Source organism: Chionomys nivalis, chromosome 24, assembly GCF_950005125.1.
Source record: "Chionomys nivalis chromosome 24, mChiNiv1.1, whole genome shotgun sequence".
In the NCBI taxonomy this organism is placed as follows: Eukaryota; Metazoa; Chordata; class Mammalia; order Rodentia; family Cricetidae; genus Chionomys; species Chionomys nivalis.
In genome coordinates, this window is record NC_080109.1 from 35,315,696 (window position 1) to 35,336,873 (window position 21,178).

Below are 21,178 nucleotides of genomic sequence, written 5' to 3' on the forward strand. Positions count from 1 at the left end.
CACTAAGGAAACAAATACTCTTAAGGGCAGGCTCCATGGGCAGCAGTGGACGGCCAGCAGGAAGTGAACCCAACATCATCTTTGGAGGTTCCTCGTCTCAGAAGGTCACGTCGGGGCTTTTCTTCTCTTTTTTAAACTTTATCTTTTCTAAAATTTCTATTATTATATTATCATTTTTCCCTCTCTTTTTTTCCCTACAGGTCCTTAGATGTCTGTTTATTTTCTTTTATTTCTTTTTCTTTTTTTCTTTCTTTCTTTCTTTCTTTCTTTTTTTTTTTTGTTTTTTTTTTTTTTGTTTTGTTTTTCAAGACAGGGTTTCTCTGTAGCTTTGGTTCCTGTCCTGGAACTAGCTCTTGTAGACCAGGCTGGCCTTGAACTCCTAGAGATCCGCCTGCCTCTGCCTCCCGAGTGCTGGGATTAAAGGTCTGTGCCACCACCGCCTGGCTATTTTCTAATAAGAGACAGAGATGAGGTAGATCTGGATGGCAGAGGAGGTGGGGAAGAACTGGGAGGAGTAGAGGGAGGGGAAACCATAATCAGGATATATTATGTGAGGAAAAATCTATTTTCAATAAAAGGAGAAAATAAAGAAATACCATATTGCTAGCCAAACAAAAACAAAACAACAACCAAAAACAAACCAAAGCAAGTATCTTGCACTTCCAAAGGTCAGGAGTACAAAATGGGTTGATGGGACAAAGTCAGCACACAGTAGGGCTGCGTTCCTTCTGAGTGATCAGCACACAGTAAGGCTGTGTTCCTTCTGAGAGTTCTGTTCCAGTGGTTCTCAGCCTTCCTAACTCTGTGACCCTTTAATACAGTTTCTCGTGTTGTGGTGACCTCAACCATAAAATTAATTTTGTTGCTACTTCATGACTGGAACTTTGCAACTGTCATGGATTGTAATGTAAATATTGGTGTTTTCCGGTGGTCTTAGGTGATCCCTTGCGATTCACAGGTTGAGAGCTGCAGCTCTAGAGTCAGTCATACCTCGGTTTCCCAGCTTCTGAGGACACGAGTCTCCCATGACTCTGGCCTGTGTGCCACACCATCCTGTTTGGGTCATCACATCTGCTTTGACCATGACCCTTTGCCTTCCTTCTTGTGAGTCTCATGATGCTAACCTGCTCAGTGCTGTAGAACTTTCTCTAGGGATTCCCACGGGAAGGTCCTAGGTTGGGATGTAGGGCCGGGTGCTCGAGACTTGCTATTGGCAGGCGGCTTGTATCAAGGGCTAGGAGGTCTTTGGATATATGATGGAGGGTTTGCATTGAGACCAAGAACAGTGCTTTCCTATGGGCAGCAGGACTTCAGGTGTTCAAACCACCACTAAGAACATGCCACGCGTGTGATTTACCATTGATCCAGCCCTTCTTTCTGTGGGCCTGTATGTTCTTTCTACCCGCATCCAGGATCAGTCAATGTCATGGGACTTAATTGTGTATTTTATCTAGCACTTTCCTTTGGCTTGTAAGCTTTAAGGCTCCTATCTTCCCTTCACCAGAACTTGCCTGGGTAAAATGGCAATTCATTGTTAGTGTCTAGATTTGAACTCGGGAACTCTGCTTTTGAAAATGAACTCTTAATCACCATAGATAGTGATTTCGGAAAGGGACATCCATTGAGGTGGATTGGGAAAACAGGTGGTAGAAAAGACCATGTGGGCAAAGCAATGAATGTAAGTCAAGAGCCTTAGTCCTTATTGCTTAATAAGCTTATACAGCAACTTCCCTTATGGAATTTAATGATTACAGGATGTGCTTCTTCATGATACTGTAAGAAGGTACAACTCGTGCATAAGATCAAAGCTTGAATAGATATTCCATGAGAAGAATTCACAGTCTAAGCTTCAGAGTAAGTCAGCTACAAACTCTAGATTGGCAGAATAACATTCTGGAATAAGGGTCTGCAGTCAAGAGGATTGTTTGTAAGACACACCTCACTGCGGCTTAAACATCCATTGAGTTAGAGTATTATACTCGACTTTTCCCAATGGCTGAAGGGTCACAGGACAAGAAATTCAGAAAAGGCAGGTGCTAAAAACCACTTCTGGCCTCTGAGACTTTATCAGCCTCTGCCTGGTCACAAGTGCAGCTCTAAGCCTATTGCTTAGACCCAGTGAAGACAATGTCCTGCAGAAATGCTTCTGCTCTCCGTGTTTGAACTTGGACAGAAAGGAGCATCTGCCTTTTCCATTGGTAAACTGATGTGTTAAATACAAACAATAGACACTACAGAATTTGTGGGTCCTTACTTTAATGAAGACAGAGTAAGATCTTAATGGAGAGTACACTGTCTACAAGTTCATCCAGTTTATTATATTTACAAGCCAGATTATTACATCAAGTGTCAGGGAGTACTATAGTGCTATTTAAAGATGCATTGGTGAAAACTGGAAGCAAATCCTGTTTTAACACCCTTGAACCTGATAAGGATCTTAAGTCTTCTTGCTAGTTAGGAAACTACCTTATCACTTAATTTTCCCTAAAAGTTAACCTCGTCCATTTTTTGCAATGGGATACAGGATGGTTGCTCAGTCAAGAGGCGCAGTCATTACTCTATGAAAAGTTCCTGCAGAAAAGGACATGCTGGCTCTTTACTCATTGTGCAAGTCTCTTTCTGACTGTCAGACAAACCAGGTAAGGTGCCAGGGATCAAAGTGTTTGTGTTTACTTCTTTGAAATCTGGTTGTGTCTCCTATGTGCCACACACACACACACACACACACACACACTTCTTGGTGAGTACTGAAAACTGGAATTCACCCATGTCTCTCTTTTTCCTGTCTAAGATGCAGATGGGGCACATTCTGTGGAGTCTGTCCATCCCTGCCCCCACACGCACACGTACACCTAGCCAATGGAAAAGAAAAACGACTTACTCACACTCGTCCACTGTACGAAGATTTCCAGGCTGCAATGGGAGGGCTCTGCCTCTCCTTGAAGGATGAATAAATAGGTAGCTGCAGAGACAACCTGTCCACAGTCAGGCTGAAGTGAAAACCAGACCCAGGCCCTGCTCATCTGGTGGCTGGAGACCCAGTTCTGGTGGCATGGAGAAGACCCTTCTCTGTCTGATAGTCATCTGCTTGGGGACAGTGGCTCACAAAACAAGCCCCCAAGCGCCAGATCGCCTCCTGATTAGACTTCGTCACCTGATATACATTGCTGAACAGCTGAAAATTTATGTGAATGACTTGGTAAGACCACAATGCAATTTAAATAATATTTCTCAACTAATGCAAAAGCGGCCTTTTGACTTATATATCACTAACTCAGAACTAATTCTCTTTTGGCTAGGATCCTGACCTTCTGCCAGCTCCACAAGATGTAAAGGTAAGAGTAGCTGAATTAAATTCTGCAAACGTATTTTATGCAAACTTTAAAGTCTAACGCAGCTCTAGAATGATGATTTAGATGGATGCTTCTTTTCAATGACTTTGGGATTAATAATTGGTAAAATATTCATTTGCATTTTGGCTATGTATCCAAAGATTTACCAGCAAACCATGCAATGATGTATCATATTGTATCCTTATAAATACATGTTTACCCCCTAAAGCCTCTAAGGATGCTCCTAAGCAAAGTTATTAAGACAAACCCACAAGGATTAAAAAAAAAATCTGTGCTGGGCTTAGTTTCTAAACATGAAACAGATAATCATATTTTTAGAGCCTTAGGCATGATCGCTCTGTGACCCTCTTTGTAATCTTGTTTAAGATAAGAGGCAACATTTGCATCTGAATAACAGATCTTTAAAAAGAAAGAAAGATTTAGATTGTAAGGAAGGCACAGAGACTGAGTGCGGAAATCAAAAGTCCCTGAGTGTAATTCCCGTGTACCTTGGCCTCAGTGAGTCTCCTGTCTTTAGCCTTTGGCGAGGTCTTTCAAAGGGGTCACTTTCAACAGCTCAGTCCACCTTGTGTCCCAGTCCCTCGAGGAGAGGCTTGGCATGCGGTGCAGAGGGGCTTCTGCCAATCTTTTCCCCAAGAACTTCTTAGGTCTGATCTTCTGCTTGGTACCTAACGTTGTGAATGAAACTGGGGAAATGCTCTCTCTGCTAGACTTCAATGACATAAATTAGGAAACCCAGGAAAGGGTTGCCAGTAATTGGAGTACCACATCGGTGCATTCACAGAGGAGTTATGGTAAATGGCAGTGTAAAAGTTTAGAAAGTGGGTGAGTCACGGCCTCTGCTCGCTCTACAGTTCGCTCTGGCTCTGAACGCGACCAGCTACCACTTCTTGGGTTTACTAGGGCCTTCCTAACCAGCCGCCGCTAAAATGAAAGTAGCACATGCAACTTATTGAAAGGACATTTCCAATAAGCAAAATATGTTTCTTAATAAATCTGTTTCTCAGCCTCTCACGCACTGTGTTGACGGCTGCGGGTAGAGGTCTTTTCAGAGTTTCCTGCCTGCAGTCTACCCTCTGCAAAGTAAAAATTAGGAAAAGCCCTTGTTTTCAGCTGGGTTGACCCAATGACTACTTCGTGCATATACTTTTTAAGTGAAGGTGTCTTTTTAAGTCTGAATTTCCCAGTGGCCACTTTAATGTTTATTACCATTACATTGCTAATGTGCATTGCTCACACACATTGATCGAATATCTGTGATTGTATACATACATGCATCTTGACCACCCGCCCTCTTGCCCCCACCCAGCCTCTAGTGATCCATCTTCTATGGGAGGATTTTTAAAAATCTTACGTCTCCCTGAGAAGATTGCATCTTTCTGATGATCTGATCAGGCGGTGCTAAGTAGATCTCTAACTACCATCTCCAAACTATGCTGGCAGACAGACTCAAGGCAGAGAGGAAGGCAGTGAGAGCCACAGAAGTTGTATATTAAGTTTTCAGAGCCAGCATCCAAAGCAGGGGCTGGAGCAAACTCTACCAAGCTTCAGAGATCTTTAATGAGCACCCCCTCTTTTGCTCTTCCTTTTCTCGTCTCTCCAGGGGGTTGCTGCCCCTCCCTAAGCAGGCACTTGACAGTATGTAGGGAAACTTTGTTTGGCAGAGTTGGGAATACGGATGAGCGCGCTACCGGCGTCTGGTCGTTAGAGGTCAGGAATGCTAGTGAAAGTTCTAGAATGTGTAGAATGACTCTGACAGCCGAGTAATCAGCAATGCTGCCATTAGGAACCCCATCTGTGAGCAGAGCCAGTTTGTGAGAGTGGAGGCAAGTCTCCTAACAGCGGTGAGGGACTCTGTGCTCAAGGGCCATGGCTTTCCTTCCAAGATAAGACTCTAACCAGGTCAGAAATAGGCTTTAAGAAATTAATCTTAGCCGGGCGGTGGTGGCACACGCCTTTAATCCCAGCACTTGGGAGGCAGAGGCAGGCGGATCTCTGTGAGTTCAAGACCAGCCTGGTCTACAAGAGCTAGTTCCAGGACAGGCTCCAAAACCACAGAGAAACCCTGTCTCGAAAAACCAAAAAAAAAAAAAAAAAAAAAAAGAAATTAATTTTATTTTTTTTTTTTCAGATATCCAGTTGCAGAGCTTAGCAAGCCAATGTGGCTTTTATTAAAATCTCTGGCTAAAGAGGGGCCGGCTCTGTAACTCCTTTCTGCAGCTTCTTTCTGTACCTTCCATGCAGAAACCATGCAGGTTTAGGAAATTCCCCGTATTCTCCAGCGAGGCCCAGTGAGGACAGCCTCCAGGAGCACTTGGTATTGTCCTCTGACTCTGAGCCTCCTGGGAGCCCTGAGACTGGATTCCCTCCAGGTCTCCACTCAACTCCACATTCCTCAGGCAGTAGGCTGGGCTTACTTCCTCACGGCCTGCCTTTGCTTCAGCTGATTCTTGTACCTGATCACACATTTCCTGTAGGACAAGAAGCAAAGCAGGCCAGTGTCTCTTTGTGGTGGCTGGAGAAGGGTGGGGACAGCGGTGTATCCACATCCTGATGTTACATCTCTTTTCCAGTCTACCTGTGAAGCTTTGCTGGCTGGGCCTGGTCACTCCTGGCAGGATAGTCTCAGGGAGTTTGCTCTTAGGACCCCTCCCCAGGCTTCTCTGGAACCAAATTTTCTTTCAGTGTACAAATGAAAATGTCAACTCAGCAAAATGAACCTCTGTGAGAAATGATGGTTTCTCAGATCATCACGGGTGAAGCAGTTAGCGTTTTCAGTTTCAGCTGGAAAATTTACCTCTTTAAATATGAATATTATTTTTTTCCAGTAAGTTAAGCCGGTTGTGGTCAAAAAGAAGAGAAAAGAAAAAAACTTCAACAAACATGAACATGTGGTTTTCAAGGAAAAAAAAGTGCTATAATTAACGTTTATAAATAGATTCTATTAAATAAGCATTTTGGCAAACATGGGAAGGCCAGCACCTTGCCCTGGTGACAGGCAAGCTACCCTGATAGAAGGAACTAGATAAGGCCTGCTGGGCTTGCGGCTACCTATGCAAAGCAAGGCGGATGGGCTTGTGTTATTAGTCAACATTCACAGCGGGCGAGTGCACGGCTTGGAAAAATGCAAAGCAGGCTGCTCTTTCAGCTGATTGTCCCTGAGAAGACGCAGGCTCTCTCCGTAGCAGGGAAGGAGGGAGGCCTTTGGTTGGAAGTTAGTGGCTTCCGTGCACGGTGGTGAAGTGAAGATGTGCCAACTTCAGGGGGAGAGTAACACCACAGAGACATTTGCTGAAGGAATCAGCAATGCGGGCGAAAGCAACCCGGAAGGAGCTCTTAGGCCAGTTTCAGGTGTTGCTCTTCCAGAGCCGAGGCTGTAACTCAGCCATGAAAGTCTTTCCTGGTGTTCCCTTCCAGGGGATCCAATTGCCAAGACATGGGCTTCTTCACTGCCCAGTAGTGAGTTGGCCAAACCAAAGAGAAGGCTTTGCTCCTAAATCTTTCTTCTCCGTTCTCCGTGGTGCTGCTCTGCCGAAGGGGCCCTCTTTCCTTCCACTAGCTAAGCAAGTCTTGCCTTCTGTATTTGGACTCTTGATGCATGGGGAACCCTGTCCTACCCAGACACAAAGTGACTGGGGCTTCACAAGATGTTTGATAGCCCTAGCAGGTGCAATGATTCTCTGGGGTACTGCAGTGCTCTTAACTTGTTCACTTCGCCGGTCAGTTCCACAAATAGTAACTGAGCAACTTGCTGATGACCAGGCCTGCAGCAGGCACTGCACAGACTAGAAGCCTGCTCCAGGCATATCACCCATGGAGACTCCTGTGTGCATAGTGGGCAAAACTGGCAGATTCCTAGCCAGACTGTTAAGTCACGTTCCCAGAGTTGCCACTGGTCACAATTACAGCCTCAGAATTCAGCAACTGGGCTCTTAAACTAAATTCTGTCAGAGATAGAAAAACTGGTCTGTTAGCTCAGTGGTAGACTGCTTGCCTAGTAAATGTGTGGTGGTCCTGGGTTCTCACCACACACAGACACACACACACATCCAGTCCCATAAAGCTCATGCCCACCACTTTAACCTCAGAGTGGCATCAGCATAGCACCGGGCACAGGAAATTGTGAAGGGTGAGGCCCCTGCTCATCTCTGTGCAGCAGGAAGAGGCTCCTTCTTCTCCCAGACACCGGAGCTGTGTGAGTGGGACTTCTGTCTTCAGCAGAGTTTAAGTGGAGATAGAACCAGACCTAATGCAGCCTCTAAAACAAATGTCCAAGATAGGACATGCAGGAACTGCGGTCTGGATGATCATTTTTAACCTTTGGAACAACATTCATTAACATATGCTAATTAATCCTCTCTCTCAGATTATTAACACATGCTGATTGTCTCTTTGAGGACATATTTTAGTATAGTTACATACACTAATCATCTCTTGCAGTATTAACATATGCTAATTATCTCTCCTTCAGGAGCACTGTGAGCGGTCAGCTTTTGCCTGTTTTCAGAAGGCCAAACTCAAGCCAGCAAGCCCAGGAAACAAAACGCTCATCAGTGACTTGGTCACTCAGCTGAGGAGGAGGCTGCCCCCCACGAAGGGGAGAAAGCAGAAGAGCACAGCTGTAAGACCGTCCTTTGCCATCTCTCTTGTTTGCAGTGTGTTGCCTATCTTGTTTTAACTTACCAACTCTAGCATCCTAGGCTTCCCACATTCACACAGCTAGAGCCCTTCAGGCCTTCTTGAAGAGCCCCTCCACATCACAGAAGGCACGTTTCGTGAAGCGCTGTCACCTGTCAAGGCTTCACACTCTGTCTGGAAGCCCAACTAGACCTGGCTACCACTACCTGGCAGCTAATGGAAGCTTTCAGAGGAAAGAAACCATTAGGCAGAGATGTTAATATTCTCCTTTCCTTCCTGTGCTGGCATTGCTTGTGCCATCGTCATCAGGGACTACATCCCAACTTTCCGACATGAAAGGAGATAGCCTACGAGATGCCAGGATTAGAATATTACAGTCCCAGGCAAAAGCAGAGTTAACATTGGATTTAAGGGGAACACCTTTTGTGAGGCTGGAGATTTTCCAGGTTCCTTCTTTGGGACTCTGAATTCTTCTTGACTGTCTTTTCTTTGACCGACTCACCTGCAATTCAGAGACTCAGGAACTGAGTAACTCAGGCATTGGTCAAAAGCAGCAGAGCTAACATAAAAGAAGTTGCTTTGCTGTGTTTACCAGTCATCTGTCCATCAAGAATTCTACATGGACTAAAATTAAGTAGTGATTACATTATGAAAAGGAGTCTGGTTTCTTTTGATTGCTTCACGAGGTTATTATGTGAAAATATACCTCTGAAACTTTCTTCACAAAGAAAGGAACTGCCTGAGATGGTAGTGCATGCCTATGAGACCAGTACCTAGAGACTGAGGCAGGAGGATTGAGAGTTCCAGGACAGCCTGGGTTATGAGTGTTCAAGAAGGTGGAAGGAGGAAGGAAGGAAGGAAGGAAGGAAGGAAGGAAGGAAGGAAGGAAGGAAGGAAGGACAGAAGAAGGAGACATGAAGATGAGGAGGGAGGGAGAAAGGGATGGAAGAACGTAAGGAACTAAGCCCAGTTATGAAACGCAGGGCCAGGGACTTAGACCTGGAGCCCAACTCTTCTGAGTTAAGCGCCTTCACGCCTTCATTCATGGGCGAGGAAAGTGAGGTCTTCTGAAAAGGCCAACTTTCTCCAGGTTTCACCAACAGCTGTGTCAAGAAGAACACAGCTGCTGTGTTTCCACCGGATGTTCTCACTGTAACAGCACGTGAGCACGTGAGCAAGTGCCAGAAATGGCCTGGCGTTTTGGTGTCAGAACAGGACTAAGCATGAAGCTGAAGGAGAAACGGGGAGGGAGGGAGAGAGAACGATAAGGAGGAAAGCTAACAACATTCATACGGGTTTGCTCTACTTGATACACTTCAAGGAGTTTATCAAAGATTATCGCAAACAAAGATGCAATGTGAAATATCTGCAGAGACAATCTCTGTGGAATTGGGCGTAAGTGGGGAAAGCTAGACACCACTTCTGTATCCGAAAATAGTGCAAGCACCATCCTGTGTCAGAAAACGAAGCAGCTGCCTCATATCCTGTACTGAAAGCGTATCTAGTTCTTAGAAAACGCTTGTGATTGACTAAATAAATAAATGAAAAAAAAATAAAAATAACAACCAAGAGCATGTATCAACCCGGGTAGCAAGAATGCAAAGGAAACAGAATAAAAGGAGCAAAAAGGATATCGTATTTTAAACACCAAAGCACGACAGTTGTCTCTGATGATGGAATCACAAATGGATTCTAGAACAATTTTGCAAATTTCTCCTAATGTTTGTTACTGCACATGACTTACGCTTTCAATAGAAGAAATATGTTTTGCATACGTATTTTATGAGACAGGAAAACTTTTAAAGACTGCAACCTTTTATCTGCTTGTTTATTTATTTTGATTTCCAGAAATGTCCTTCCTGTGATTCGTATGAGAAAAAAACACCCAAGGAATTCCTAGAAAGACTAAAATGGCTCCTTCAAAAGGTACGCACCTTTGCTCTGTTTACTTCTCCTCTTCATTGTCGTTTCCATGTTGCCTCTTGTGCCCCGTGACTCATGGACCATTGTTTCCACAGATGATACATCAGCAGCTTTCCTAGAACGCACAGGACCTGAAGATTCCCAAAGACCTGAGGAGACACTGGACACTATAGACGCTCACGAACACAGGAGTGCACCTTGCTTCCTGGATTGTGACTGAGAAGTACAATATGTTACGATAGGAATGACTCTTAAAAGCTGTAGGCTAAGATCCTTTGCCAAATTACTACACAGATCCCGCGTTCACTGACAGGTTCCGTGCTGTCAACGTGGGAAATCTCTCCCTGGAGAGCTCAGCTTCCCGTGTCGTGGATTTCTGTGGCTTCACATCTTATTTCCCAGCGGGGACATCCTTTGATTGGAAGGGAAAAACTAAAGATTTTAACTAAAAATACAGCTAGGGAATTTGTCGGTCTGCAAGAATAAGAACTTTTGTGATCCTAACTGAATGATGTAAGCTGAAAATACAGACGCAGAGGATGAAATCGGAAATTGAAGTCTTTATTCTTTAAGGAAAACCTTGTACTTAAAAGCATGTCTGGAGGGCTTGCTCATTCGAATCAAACATCCAGCATGCAGATGTCTAGTCTCTTGATGCTCTAGAGGAGAGTTTTCCTTGACGGGTACGAGCAAGTTTTCTTCTTTATTAGGGCTATCAAAATATTTAAATATGGTAGAATTTAACCCATTTATGGACTTCACTCCCGGTCTTCTTTGTCTTTCTAAAGTGGCAATAGCATATTAAGAAGCAGGCTTAACTTGCCTTCCCCCCAATGTCAAGTCCTTTTATAAGCTAATACTTTAAACTTGTGAGGACTATAACTAAAACCTATGGTGGGGTGAACATCAGCAGAATCTTCTGGAGCCAATCGAGTTTCGAAGTTTTGTAGCTCTCGTCTCAAATGGTGTGGGTGTCTTGTGATTAGTCTGCTAACTCCAGCCTTCAGACTCCTTTCCCACCTCCACTCTTTCCTTTCCTCTTTGTAGAGCGAGTCTTCTGAGATAAAGACATTTCAAACACGTGGAGCATTTAAGACACGTTGTGTGAACCCTTTTGATAAGTTAAATTCGACCATTTGTTTAAAGTCAAAATCAGGAGATAAACTAAGAGAGACCAGAGGTTCTGTCCCAGTTTTAAACAGACTTTTACTTAACTTTTCAATCTTTTAACCCCAGTTGGTAAAAATAAGCAAAGGGTTCTGCCATTTAATGTAAATTCTGACAGTCTATTTCAATGTGAGGTTAAAGTCTAGAAAGCTATTTGTTCTGGAATAGTACAACCTCTTTGAGAATTTCTTATTGTTAAAATGGACCTGAGGGCCCACGAGCATGTACCGGGGCGAGAGGTGGGGTATGGGGTGGTGGTGGGGTGGGGGCGGGGGCTTTGCGCCAAGGAAGAAATGTCTGTACGTAGAAGTGCTTTAGAAACAAACACAGACCCAGTGTACAGCTCTAATCTACAGCCAATTATTTAATTAATTCCCAGCAAAGTGTCGCAATCAGAAACCATGTACTCTCTTAAAAGTTTAAAATGTGTTATTGTAAAGAAGTTGTGTAAATGTGCAACTCGTGATGCCGTTATATACAGAGAGCCCACCTAAGTGTGAAATGGTGCTAGCACAGGCTGCTGAGCTCGAGGCTTGGACGCTGAAGCAGAAATGCAAACCTTCAGGAAGAAATGGCGGAGAGAGAGGGTGTCTACACGTTTTCTTTTGTTGTGTTGTTGTTTCTGGCTTTGTAACTGTCGACTTTTTGACACTGTGGTTTTATATTTAAGACAACGTATTTATTTTGGTGTGTTTATCGTTTAAAAAAAAATCTGTTCTAGCCTCTTAGATCGTTGAGCATTTCTAACTCTGGAGGTAAGAATAATTCAGTGGTGTCCAGCTGAGAGCTTGAATAGTTTGAAAGTTCCAGCGAAAGGTCCACCCACCAGCCAAGGGAAAGTCAGACTGTATAAACTCGACAAAGCAAGTCCTAGGCGGCAGTACCTCCACCTCTCTGTGTCTGAGACTCAGCCAGTCCTTGAGAGGGTTGTATAAGGAAAGCCTGTGGACACCTTTGTCCACCTGCGGGTGACAGCGCGTAGGTCTGACATGCTGTTACCCATGAAATGTGGCCACTTGCTTAAGCTCTTTTGGCTTTCATTTCCTTATCTGTAGAACAGGGCTACTGGGCTTTCCTAAGACTATTCTGTGTTTTTTGTTTTCTGATCTTTGTAGGTCTGAGTATTAATGTCCTGGGTACTCTTACAGAAACATCTGACCCCACTTCTGAGATAAATTTCAGCTCAAGTATAATATTCAGTTCCTCAATAAGGAAAGAAGGAAGGAAGAAATGAAGGAAGGAGGGAAGGAAGGAAGGAAGGAAGGAAGGAAGGAAGGAAGGAAGGAAAGGATGAAGGGTTGCGGTAGGTCATGAGGGTTCAGAGAAAACTAGTTACGACTGTTAGTATTTTAGCTGCAGATGTCTCCTTCGTACTCGTGAATAAATTCGTAGCATTATTAATCTACATTATTGCTCTGTTTTATTTACAGTTACACCTGAGAATTTAGTTTTAATATGAATGATGTACTTTATAACTTAATGATTATTTATTATGTATTTGGATTTGAATGTTTGTGTTCATGGCTTCTTATTTAAGACCTGGTCATATTAAATACTACCCAGTCAGTACAACTGTCTGTTGTGATTCTCTGAAAACCCTTAATCCCGGCAGAAAAGGTGAGCATGCAGCTTTTATATGGCTGTGATGAAGATGGCATTTTCTTCCTACCCACTGCCACTGAAATGAGACCATCCCCAGTTCTAGCTCAGAAGTCCCCTTTCCTTTGCAGCCCCCTTCTGAGTGCCCAGTAGGTTTGGAAAGGGTTGAGAGTTGCCTGCTTCTGCCATCACACCTGAGCTGCGTTCAGATACCATTCCCCGGTTCATGTTGGCCCCACGTGCCTTTCAGCTTCTTGTTCTCAGTGACCCTTGCCTGTGGGTCACTATGCCGTGCTCATCACTAAGTTATGCTCCTTTCTGAGGTGGCTTCGGTGGGGAGGGCTCTCGTTAGGGAACTCCCCAGCACCTCAAATGTCTGTCTGAGCACTTGGGCCTCTCACCCCACCGTTATTCTCACGGCCACGATCCTGAATCCTGCTCTCTCCAAACAGCTGCACGTGAACCCACCACCTGTCAGTCAGGCACCCAGAACCGCTGTGTTCTTCCTGCCTCTGCACCCAAAGCCAGGCCTCTACTCTTCCCGAATCTCTCAGTACTTTCCCTCAGTCACGTAGCCCCGGCCACGTGAGTCCCTGGAGCCACCGGCCTGGCAGCACGTGGTCCCTCCTCCTGCTTGAGAAACTGCCCACGAAGTCCCCTCCTGTCTGTCTCATCCTTGCTGTTCTGCTTCGGATTCTAGCACTGACTCTGGCTGCTTACCTCGGCAAACATTTGAAGGGCCCTCCACAGCTCCCGGAGTCACGTTCTCTCTAGCTGCACCACCCTGAGCTCTTGCTTTGCGGCCACCGAGAACTCCCACTTGGGTAGTTGGAGGGTCTAAGCAATTTCTCTGCTTCTGGTCGTCCCCCTCACCAACACCTGTTTGTAACAAGTAACCTGGCTAATCCTTTGAAAACCCAACCTCGGGGGCCCGTGAGATACCTCAGTGGCTGCAAACAGTTGCCATGGGGCCTGATGACCTGAATCTGACTCCCGGAACCCACACGTGGTAGAAGGAGAGAAATGACTCTTGAAAGTTGTCTCTGACCCTCCACATGTACACTGTGCTACATATAGAAAAAAGCCACAACCCACCACTCTCTCAGCTCAGAGGTCCCAGTGGCCCCCATGCCGCCTAGGGCTTCTTTGTCTCCCTGCGCCTCCGCACCCCGCGCTACTTTCCAACGGACTCCAGGCACATTGGCGTTCTTTCTGCAACATTCCACGGAACTCCATTTAAGGCATTTGTACTTTAAACAGTTTTGTTTTTCTTTCTGGAGGCAGGGCCTTACCCAGGCTGCTAGCATGAAGCCCGTGCTGGTCTCAAACTTATGGCAATCCTCCTGACTCAACCTCTCCAAATGTTGGGATTACAAAATATTTTTTTTTCTAAAGAAAAGTTTTGGGTTTATAGTGGGCAGAATTCTTTTACTGATAGGTAAAGCGACTTAATGTTCTTAATGTTTTCTAATCATTTGATCAAAGCTGCTTGATATATCAGAAAAATGACTATTTTGAGTCTTAATGCTTTCATAAATCAGAGAGCGAAGTGTGTGTGTGTGTGTGTGTGTGTGTGTGTGTGTGTGCACATGCACGTGTGTGTGGTGTCTGGTTCCTCGGAAAAGGTAGGAGGCAGCAATTCCTTGCCGGAAGAGAATGTGAAGGCAGAGTTGACTAGCTAGAGGCGGTACAGACCCAGATTGCCCTGACTCTGCAGGGAACCTGAGACCTGTTAGCTGCCTCAGAGGCAAGAGGGTCTGGGTGTCTACTCCCCTGGCAGCAGTTACACCGGCTGACTTTCAGGTGTAGGGAGAGCGCTCCTGTGTCAAAGAACAGTCTCCAGAATTTCCTAACTCCAAGGTGTCAAAGCACACAAAAGACAAGGCAACATGGCTCCCAGAACTGGCGGAGCAGACTTTTGAGAACATCAACCCTCACTGATATTGTCACAGTGACTTTTTTCTTCTAAGCTTATTTTTCAAAGCTTAAAAGTAGGTAAGAGATTAATTTTATAGTCATCATGGAGGGGGCTTTTGGTAGCATTAGGGTATGTCTGAGCCTCTGAACTGATTATGTTTTATCTAGATAACTGCCATCTGCATCACAATTTAATTCTCTTCCCAAGGAGCCCAGTTTCTAGCGATAGACTTACACCCTAAAGAGAATTCTCAGTAACAGAATCTGACACTACTCATGGGCACCTCAAGTCCTTCCCACCCGAGGCCCTCCTCCCCCTCTCCAACCCGCCCTGCCGGCCTTAGACACAACCCCGGGGCTGCACACAGACTGGTCCCCACACAAACATTCACGTTCTTGGAAGTTAGCGCTTCTTAGACTTCCAGTCAGCCTCCTCCTTGTTTGACTCATACGAGGCCAATCATTGGTTGGTGGAGGCCTGGAGCAGACTGGATAGAGTTACCGTCCGCTGGTTGATAAACCCACCCCGAAGAGAGAGAGGAGACCGAAGAAACACAGTGCAGAGCAGGGACGGCGGGACGGAGCGAGTCTCCAAGAGGAGGGAAGGCAGGCAGTATCTGTCCACAGCTTCTCCAGCACACCGTGCTCCCAATGATAAGGGCACTAAATAGCTTTCCAGCTGGAAGCGGAAGCTTCACGACCTGGCGTTGTTCTAAAGTGATTGATGATGGTTGGAGCTGGTCAAGGGACTGGAGCTGTGACCACGGATGTTACATTCATGGTGTGTCACAGGGATGGAAGGCAACTTTGGCCTCTGCTACCGACAGCATTGCCGATTTCCCCACAAGAGCGCTACACCTTGGCCCTCCACTCTGAGACTATGCTGCCACCTGTCGGGAGAATGCAAGCACTTCAAGTGCCCAGGTTCCAAGGCTAAACCTTGTCACCGCACACCTGCCAAAAGCAATTAGCTTATATTCTCAGAGATATTTTCTGCTGTAAGGGCAGCTCCGCAGCCAGGCAAAGGGCATGGGAGAAGAGCTGGCGTGTTGGCTCAGTTGGTAAAGTTTATATATATATATATATATATGCTTAAGTTTATAATCCCAGTGCTGGGGAGGCAAACACAAGTGGATCCCAGGAGTTGACTGGCCAGCCAACCTAGCTGAAGCCAAATTGTTGTGACCAGGTCTCACTCTTGAGACCAAGATTTATGGTGAGCTGAATGATGACACTTGAGAGTACCATCTGATCTCCATGTGTACGCATTTGCTTGTGTCTCACACACACATGCAGGAGTGCACACACACACATGTGCTTCTGCACGCATGCAATTCTGTAATACAAACATGCTTCTACTTCTGCACACACAAATGCACATTGGTACTCAGACATGCTTCTCATGCATTTGCAAGTGCACGCGCCCGTGCACACACACACACACACCTAAATAAATCAGGGTGAAGAGGGAGACTTGGGTGTGGGAGATACTGCTTCATGCCACATGTGAGCTCTGTGTAAGGACAGAGCTCACAGCTCCTCATACAGGCAGCATGCCTGGCTATTGGCTTTCGGCTCTTTAGCTGAAGTCCTAGGCAGGAAGCCACCATCGGTCCTTTCATTTATGTGAAGCCAGAAAGGTACTGCAGACCTCAGCTTGAGGTGGTCTTGACGTTTCATGACCCCTTAAGATCACAGAACTCTCACAAAGTTGAGATGGAGCATGGAGAAGGGAAGCCCAGGGCAGAGCCCTTGTGAGAAGCCTCTTCCTCTGTGCTGGCCTCATGGGATTGTGTCTTTATACAGTCTCCTATGAAGCAGAAAGCCATTAAAGTGTTCCTAGGGCTACTAGAGAAGAAAGGGACAAGGTGCCATAGCTGAACTAAACACTGTAGGCAGAGACCGTTCATTCATTTCCTGGCTGCCCAGACCTGAATAATCACCAGAAACTATATTAATTACGATACTGTATGACCAATAGCTTAGGCATATTCCTAGCTAGCTCTTACATCTTAAATGAACCCATTTCTATTAGTCTGTGTATCACCACGAGGTTGTGGCCTACCAGTAAGGTTCTGACATCCTTCTCTTTTGGCAGCTACATGGTGTCTCCTTGACTCTGCCTACTCTTTCTCTATATCTCTGTTTGGATTTCCTGGCTTTACTCTGCTAAGCCATTGGTTGAAACAGCTTTATTCCAATAAAGCAACACACATACAGAAGGACATCCCATGTCAAAACACACCAAGCAAGTCCTCTTCTGCAGATGCCCCTACCGTGCCTTGCTGTTCAAAGGTCATCTTTATTTTCTGTTTGATGGAGAGTTCTTCAACATTGTCTCAGTTTCTGCACCACTTCGGTATTATTTAGTATCCCGTATGCTCCGTTTCTCTGTTTTAGGGAATGGAACCAAAGGCCTGCAATGAAGCCGTATTCCAAGCTCTATTCCTTTAGAGAGTGGGGAAACAGCAAATAAAAACCCAAGCCACTTTCTGCTGGCCTTGTCCTGCCTCTGGTGTTAGCATGCCACATTTTCTTTACGAGCCTCCAACTCAGCTGGGACAGTCTTCAGCTCAGCTCAGCTCAGCTAGGGAAGCACACAGCCTTCTGTTACTTTTGTCCCAATTATGCAAATAGAGAAATTCTGCCCCCTGCCTAGGCTGCCAAGATCTGGGCTTCCATGCCAGCGTGCAGCAGCACACAAATTGATCTTCTCTGTCCTTTCCTGTACAAGGGGAGCCATGGGCACCTAGCCAGTCATTTCGTGGGAGAGGGTTGCTCTAAAGCTAACATGTCAAACACCAACAATGGGTCATGATGTTTACTGACCACATCAACTCATGATCTCAGAATAATTGTGGAAGACCTGGGTTTTGTTATTATTTTATTAGGACAGGATCTCACTATGCCTTCTACTGCAGCCCCCTGAGTTCTAGGATCGCAGGGGAGAGCCAACCTTGGTTGTTTTTATTGACATCACCAAAAGTGACAAAATGGGAGCTGAGGGGGTGAGTCAGTGGGTAGAGCGCTTGCCTGGTGTGCACGAAGCCCTGTGCTTCAGTCTCCAGCACCGCATAGAATGGCTCATGGTGGTGCGCACCTGTAAGCCAGCACTGCAGAGATGGAACAGGAGGATCAGGGACTCAGGGTCAGCCTGGGCTGCATAAGGAATTTGAAGCTAGCCTGGGCTATATGAAACACTGTTTCAAAAACAAAAGCAAAATCAAAAGACAAACTCTTTAAACCTAGATAACAGCTACATAACTTGCCCCTTCAGTCTTCAGAAAACCAGAACACTCTCCAGTGATGGATCAGGGGACAGATGAGGTGCTCACACCTGCCCAGGAGCAGTGTCTCCTGCCCCATTCATCAAACTTGGTAGGGTTTATGTTGTTTTTGTTTTGTTTGTTTGGTTTGGTTTTGGTTTTCAAGACAGGGTTTCTCTGTAGCTTTGGAGCCTGTCCTGGAACTAGCTCTGTAGACCAGGCTGGCCTCCTCCATACAGTATTCTAGATACTACTGTGATAAGCATTAATGATACCAGAAAGACAGACAAACAGACAAAAACAGGAGGGCGGTGAAGAGAGAGAGGGGAGAAAATGCTACTTATTGCTAGGAGAACGAGATGCCAGCATAACCCGAACAACGGTGCTGTTAGATTGTAGTTTCAAAGCAACTAATAGGGATGTTTCAAGCATGCAGAGAAAAGGTCACAAGGATCTAACACAGTCTCCGCAGGAAACTTGGGAAGCTGTGGGCCTTTCCCACCCAAAGCTATAACATCAGAGGGGAAAATCTCATCAATGGACCCAGCAGGTTGAACATAGCAGAATGAAAAGCCAACGGATTTGAAGTTGTAGGTAGGTGTCGAGTCGTTCCTCTTTGAGGAACAACACGGAAGAACGAGTAGACCCTGGGTTTGTAGCGATGCCGGCTGTTCTGATGTGGGAAGACGGACTTCAGGGGGACGGAAAGGGAAGAGGGTGGATAACGAAACAGAAAGACAAAATCTACAGACGTGGTGACCACAGCTTTTTCAAACTGGCTGAAAATTCAATTACAGACCCAAATCCATTTACAGACTCAAATAGCTCAGGTTCTCAAGGGGAATGAACACCTGAAGATCTCAGCAAACTGCTAAAACCCACACAGGCCTTCAGGGGGAAATGATGGGGCCGGGGGAGGCTGGACTTCTCATCAGAAAACAATGGGAAATAGATGATAAAAAGTACGTCAGTCTCAATCCCAGACTCTACAGTTAAAATGTCCTATTGGGATGAAGAAAAACCAAACATAATTCCAGTGTCAAAGGTCTAGCAGAATTCCCACAAGGACAAGGAAAGAAGTTCTTCAAGCTAAAGGAAAGAATAGCAGGCGGAAACTCAGGTATCTAGGAAATGGTGAGATAAGGGCCACCAGAAACAGACACACAAGTAAATGTAGGATAATGTCTATTTTCTTTCTCTTACTTTTTTTAAAGGACAAGCACCTGTTAAATGTCCCAAAGTATAATGAACTGCTGTTTAGATTACTTTAAAAATATATTAACAATGTACAGAATGAGATGGTGGTAGCATAATCTGGTTCTGTTGCTGTGATAAAAACACTCTGACCAAAGCAAAAGTGAGTCAGGGGAGAAATGGGCTAATTTCGGCTCACGGGTCCATCACTAAGAGAAAGCAGGGCAGGAACTTTTAACAAAAGCCACAGGAGAATGCGCTTGCTGGCTTGCTCGCAGACCCCTGCTCGGCTAGCTTTCACAGCTAGCCCAGGACAACCTGGCTAGGAGAAGCTGCCTCTCACAGTGGACTGGTGCTTCCTACCTGGATTAACAATCAAGACTGCCCTCACTGACGCTGCCATAGGCCAGTCTGAACTAAACAGCTCTTTAATTGAGACTCCCTTCTTAGGTGACTCAACTGAGTCACGTGGTCAGTTCAAGTTATCACTAGGGTAAGTGGAATAGCATATGACATTGCTCAGGGTTGCTGAATTTCACATGATAAATTAATTCATATTATTATTCTAGCAGTAATTAAAATACATTCCAAGCAATAACAGTTAAAAATAGGGAAGTTAAAATGGAACGTTAAAAGCATTAATACAGTCAGAGCATATCAGGATTGGTGGACAGTGAAAGCGGGGTGCGAGGAAAGTTTTAGCTATTAAACACTCATATTTGAAAGAAAAATCCTGGAAGGCAATGACCCAGGATCCATCCTGAGTTGGAAAAAGAAATAAGTAAATCAGAAGTGAAGAGAGAGAAGCAAAGAGTAAATAATAGACCAGAAATACATGAAGTAGAAAACAGACGAGTAGGGGAATTCTATTTGAAAGCCCCCAATTTGGTCTTTGATGGAATGAATAAAACTAGAAAACCCCAAGCAAGAGGGCAGGAGAGCTGACCAATAGCGCAGAAGAGACTGCACTACAGAGCCTACAGCCATTGTGGGGACAGACGAGTCTTACCTTAAGGCTTTGGACATCAGTACATTAACTAGACAGATAACGTGGACGTGCTCCTTAAGGCATTCATTTATAAAACCAACGTGAGAAAATGAGGAGTTTTGAGTCTGGCAGAGGATGGGAGCTCAGAAATTTACTGCGTCTCCTACGGCTCTCTCTCTCAGCTCAAATGGCTTCCCTGGTGAATTCTAGGTCATTTGTGAAAGAAATGAAGTCAAGATCTCGTAGACTTTTTCAGAAGACAATGAGTGAGGGGATAATTTCAAATAATATCACAAGGTATTGTTACAATGATGTAAGAAAACCAGAAGCTAACACCTTCCAAAATGTAGTTATAAAAATTGTTTTAAAAATCATTAAGCTTTGCCTAGTGAAACAAACAATGCTTATTACATTCCAGTAAACTGTGGTTTGTGTAATTAATACAGTGTTTAATATTCAAAATCAATGGATTAAATCTACTGTATTCATAGTTTAAAGAGGAAAGTTATTTTAATAGATGCAAAACAAACATATGACAAAATTTAACATTCTACATTAACTAAATTTCTGCATTCTGAAACTGAGCAAACATGAGAAGCTAATGGTGGGAACTAAGTTACTGCCCAGGTTTCTCTCCAGCGGGATGGGGAGCGGTGTGAGATTGTACCTGGCCACATTCCTCCAAAACTGATCTAAGAGTCAAGTCAAATACACTAAGGCAATGAAACAAGCACAAAGAATAAATATTGGGAAGGAGGCAAAGTTGCGTCTATAATACGATTTACCATGTGGAAAATCATGTGGAATCTAAAAACCTTACTAGCAGTGCTAAGTAATTATCAAAATCACGATACAAAATGTTAATATAAAAGTTAATTCTGTGTATGCCGACTGAAAAAGTGGGAAATGAAAAATTTTAAATCTTAGTCAGAAAATGCATGGTAACATATTTCTCCTTCTTCCATCACTATTATTCTTAAGTTTGGTCTTTTCATGGTGTCCCATATTTCCTGTATATTTTGTGTTAAGCTTTTGTTAGATTAACATTATCTTTGACCCATGAGTTTATTTCCTCTATCGTATCTTCAACGCTTCAGATTCTCTCTTCCATCTCTTGTATTCTGCTGTTTGTG

At 44.7% G+C, this 21,178-nt stretch overlaps 1 protein-coding gene across 1 annotated transcript; it reads left to right on the top strand.

The window, feature by feature from the left end:
* Positions 1 to 3,052: 3,052 nt before the first annotated feature.
* Positions 3,053 to 14,621, top strand: Il21 (interleukin 21). The gene is made up of 5 exons (XM_057756737.1): positions 3,053 to 3,199; positions 3,300 to 3,335; positions 7,825 to 7,974; positions 9,840 to 9,917; positions 14,490 to 14,621. Exons 1-5 carry the CDS (start codon positions 3,053 to 3,055, stop codon positions 14,619 to 14,621), a joined length of 543 nt encoding a protein of 180 aa, XP_057612720.1.
* The last annotated feature ends 6,557 nt before the right edge of the window (positions 14,622 to 21,178 follow it).

Bases quoted from the DNA above. Each gene is read 5' to 3' on its own strand.
- Il21 (XM_057756737.1), top strand. From the start codon at position 3,053: ATGGAGAAGACCCTTCTCTGTCTGATAGTCATCTGCTTGGGGACAGTG. The intron at 3,336-7,824 runs GTAAGAGTAGCT...TCTCTCCTTCAG, and splicing joins CAGCTCCACAAGATGTAAAG to GAGCACTGTGAGCGGTCAGC. The intron at 7,975-9,839 runs GTAAGACCGTCC...TTTGATTTCCAG, and splicing joins GAAAGCAGAAGAGCACAGCT to AAATGTCCTTCCTGTGATTC.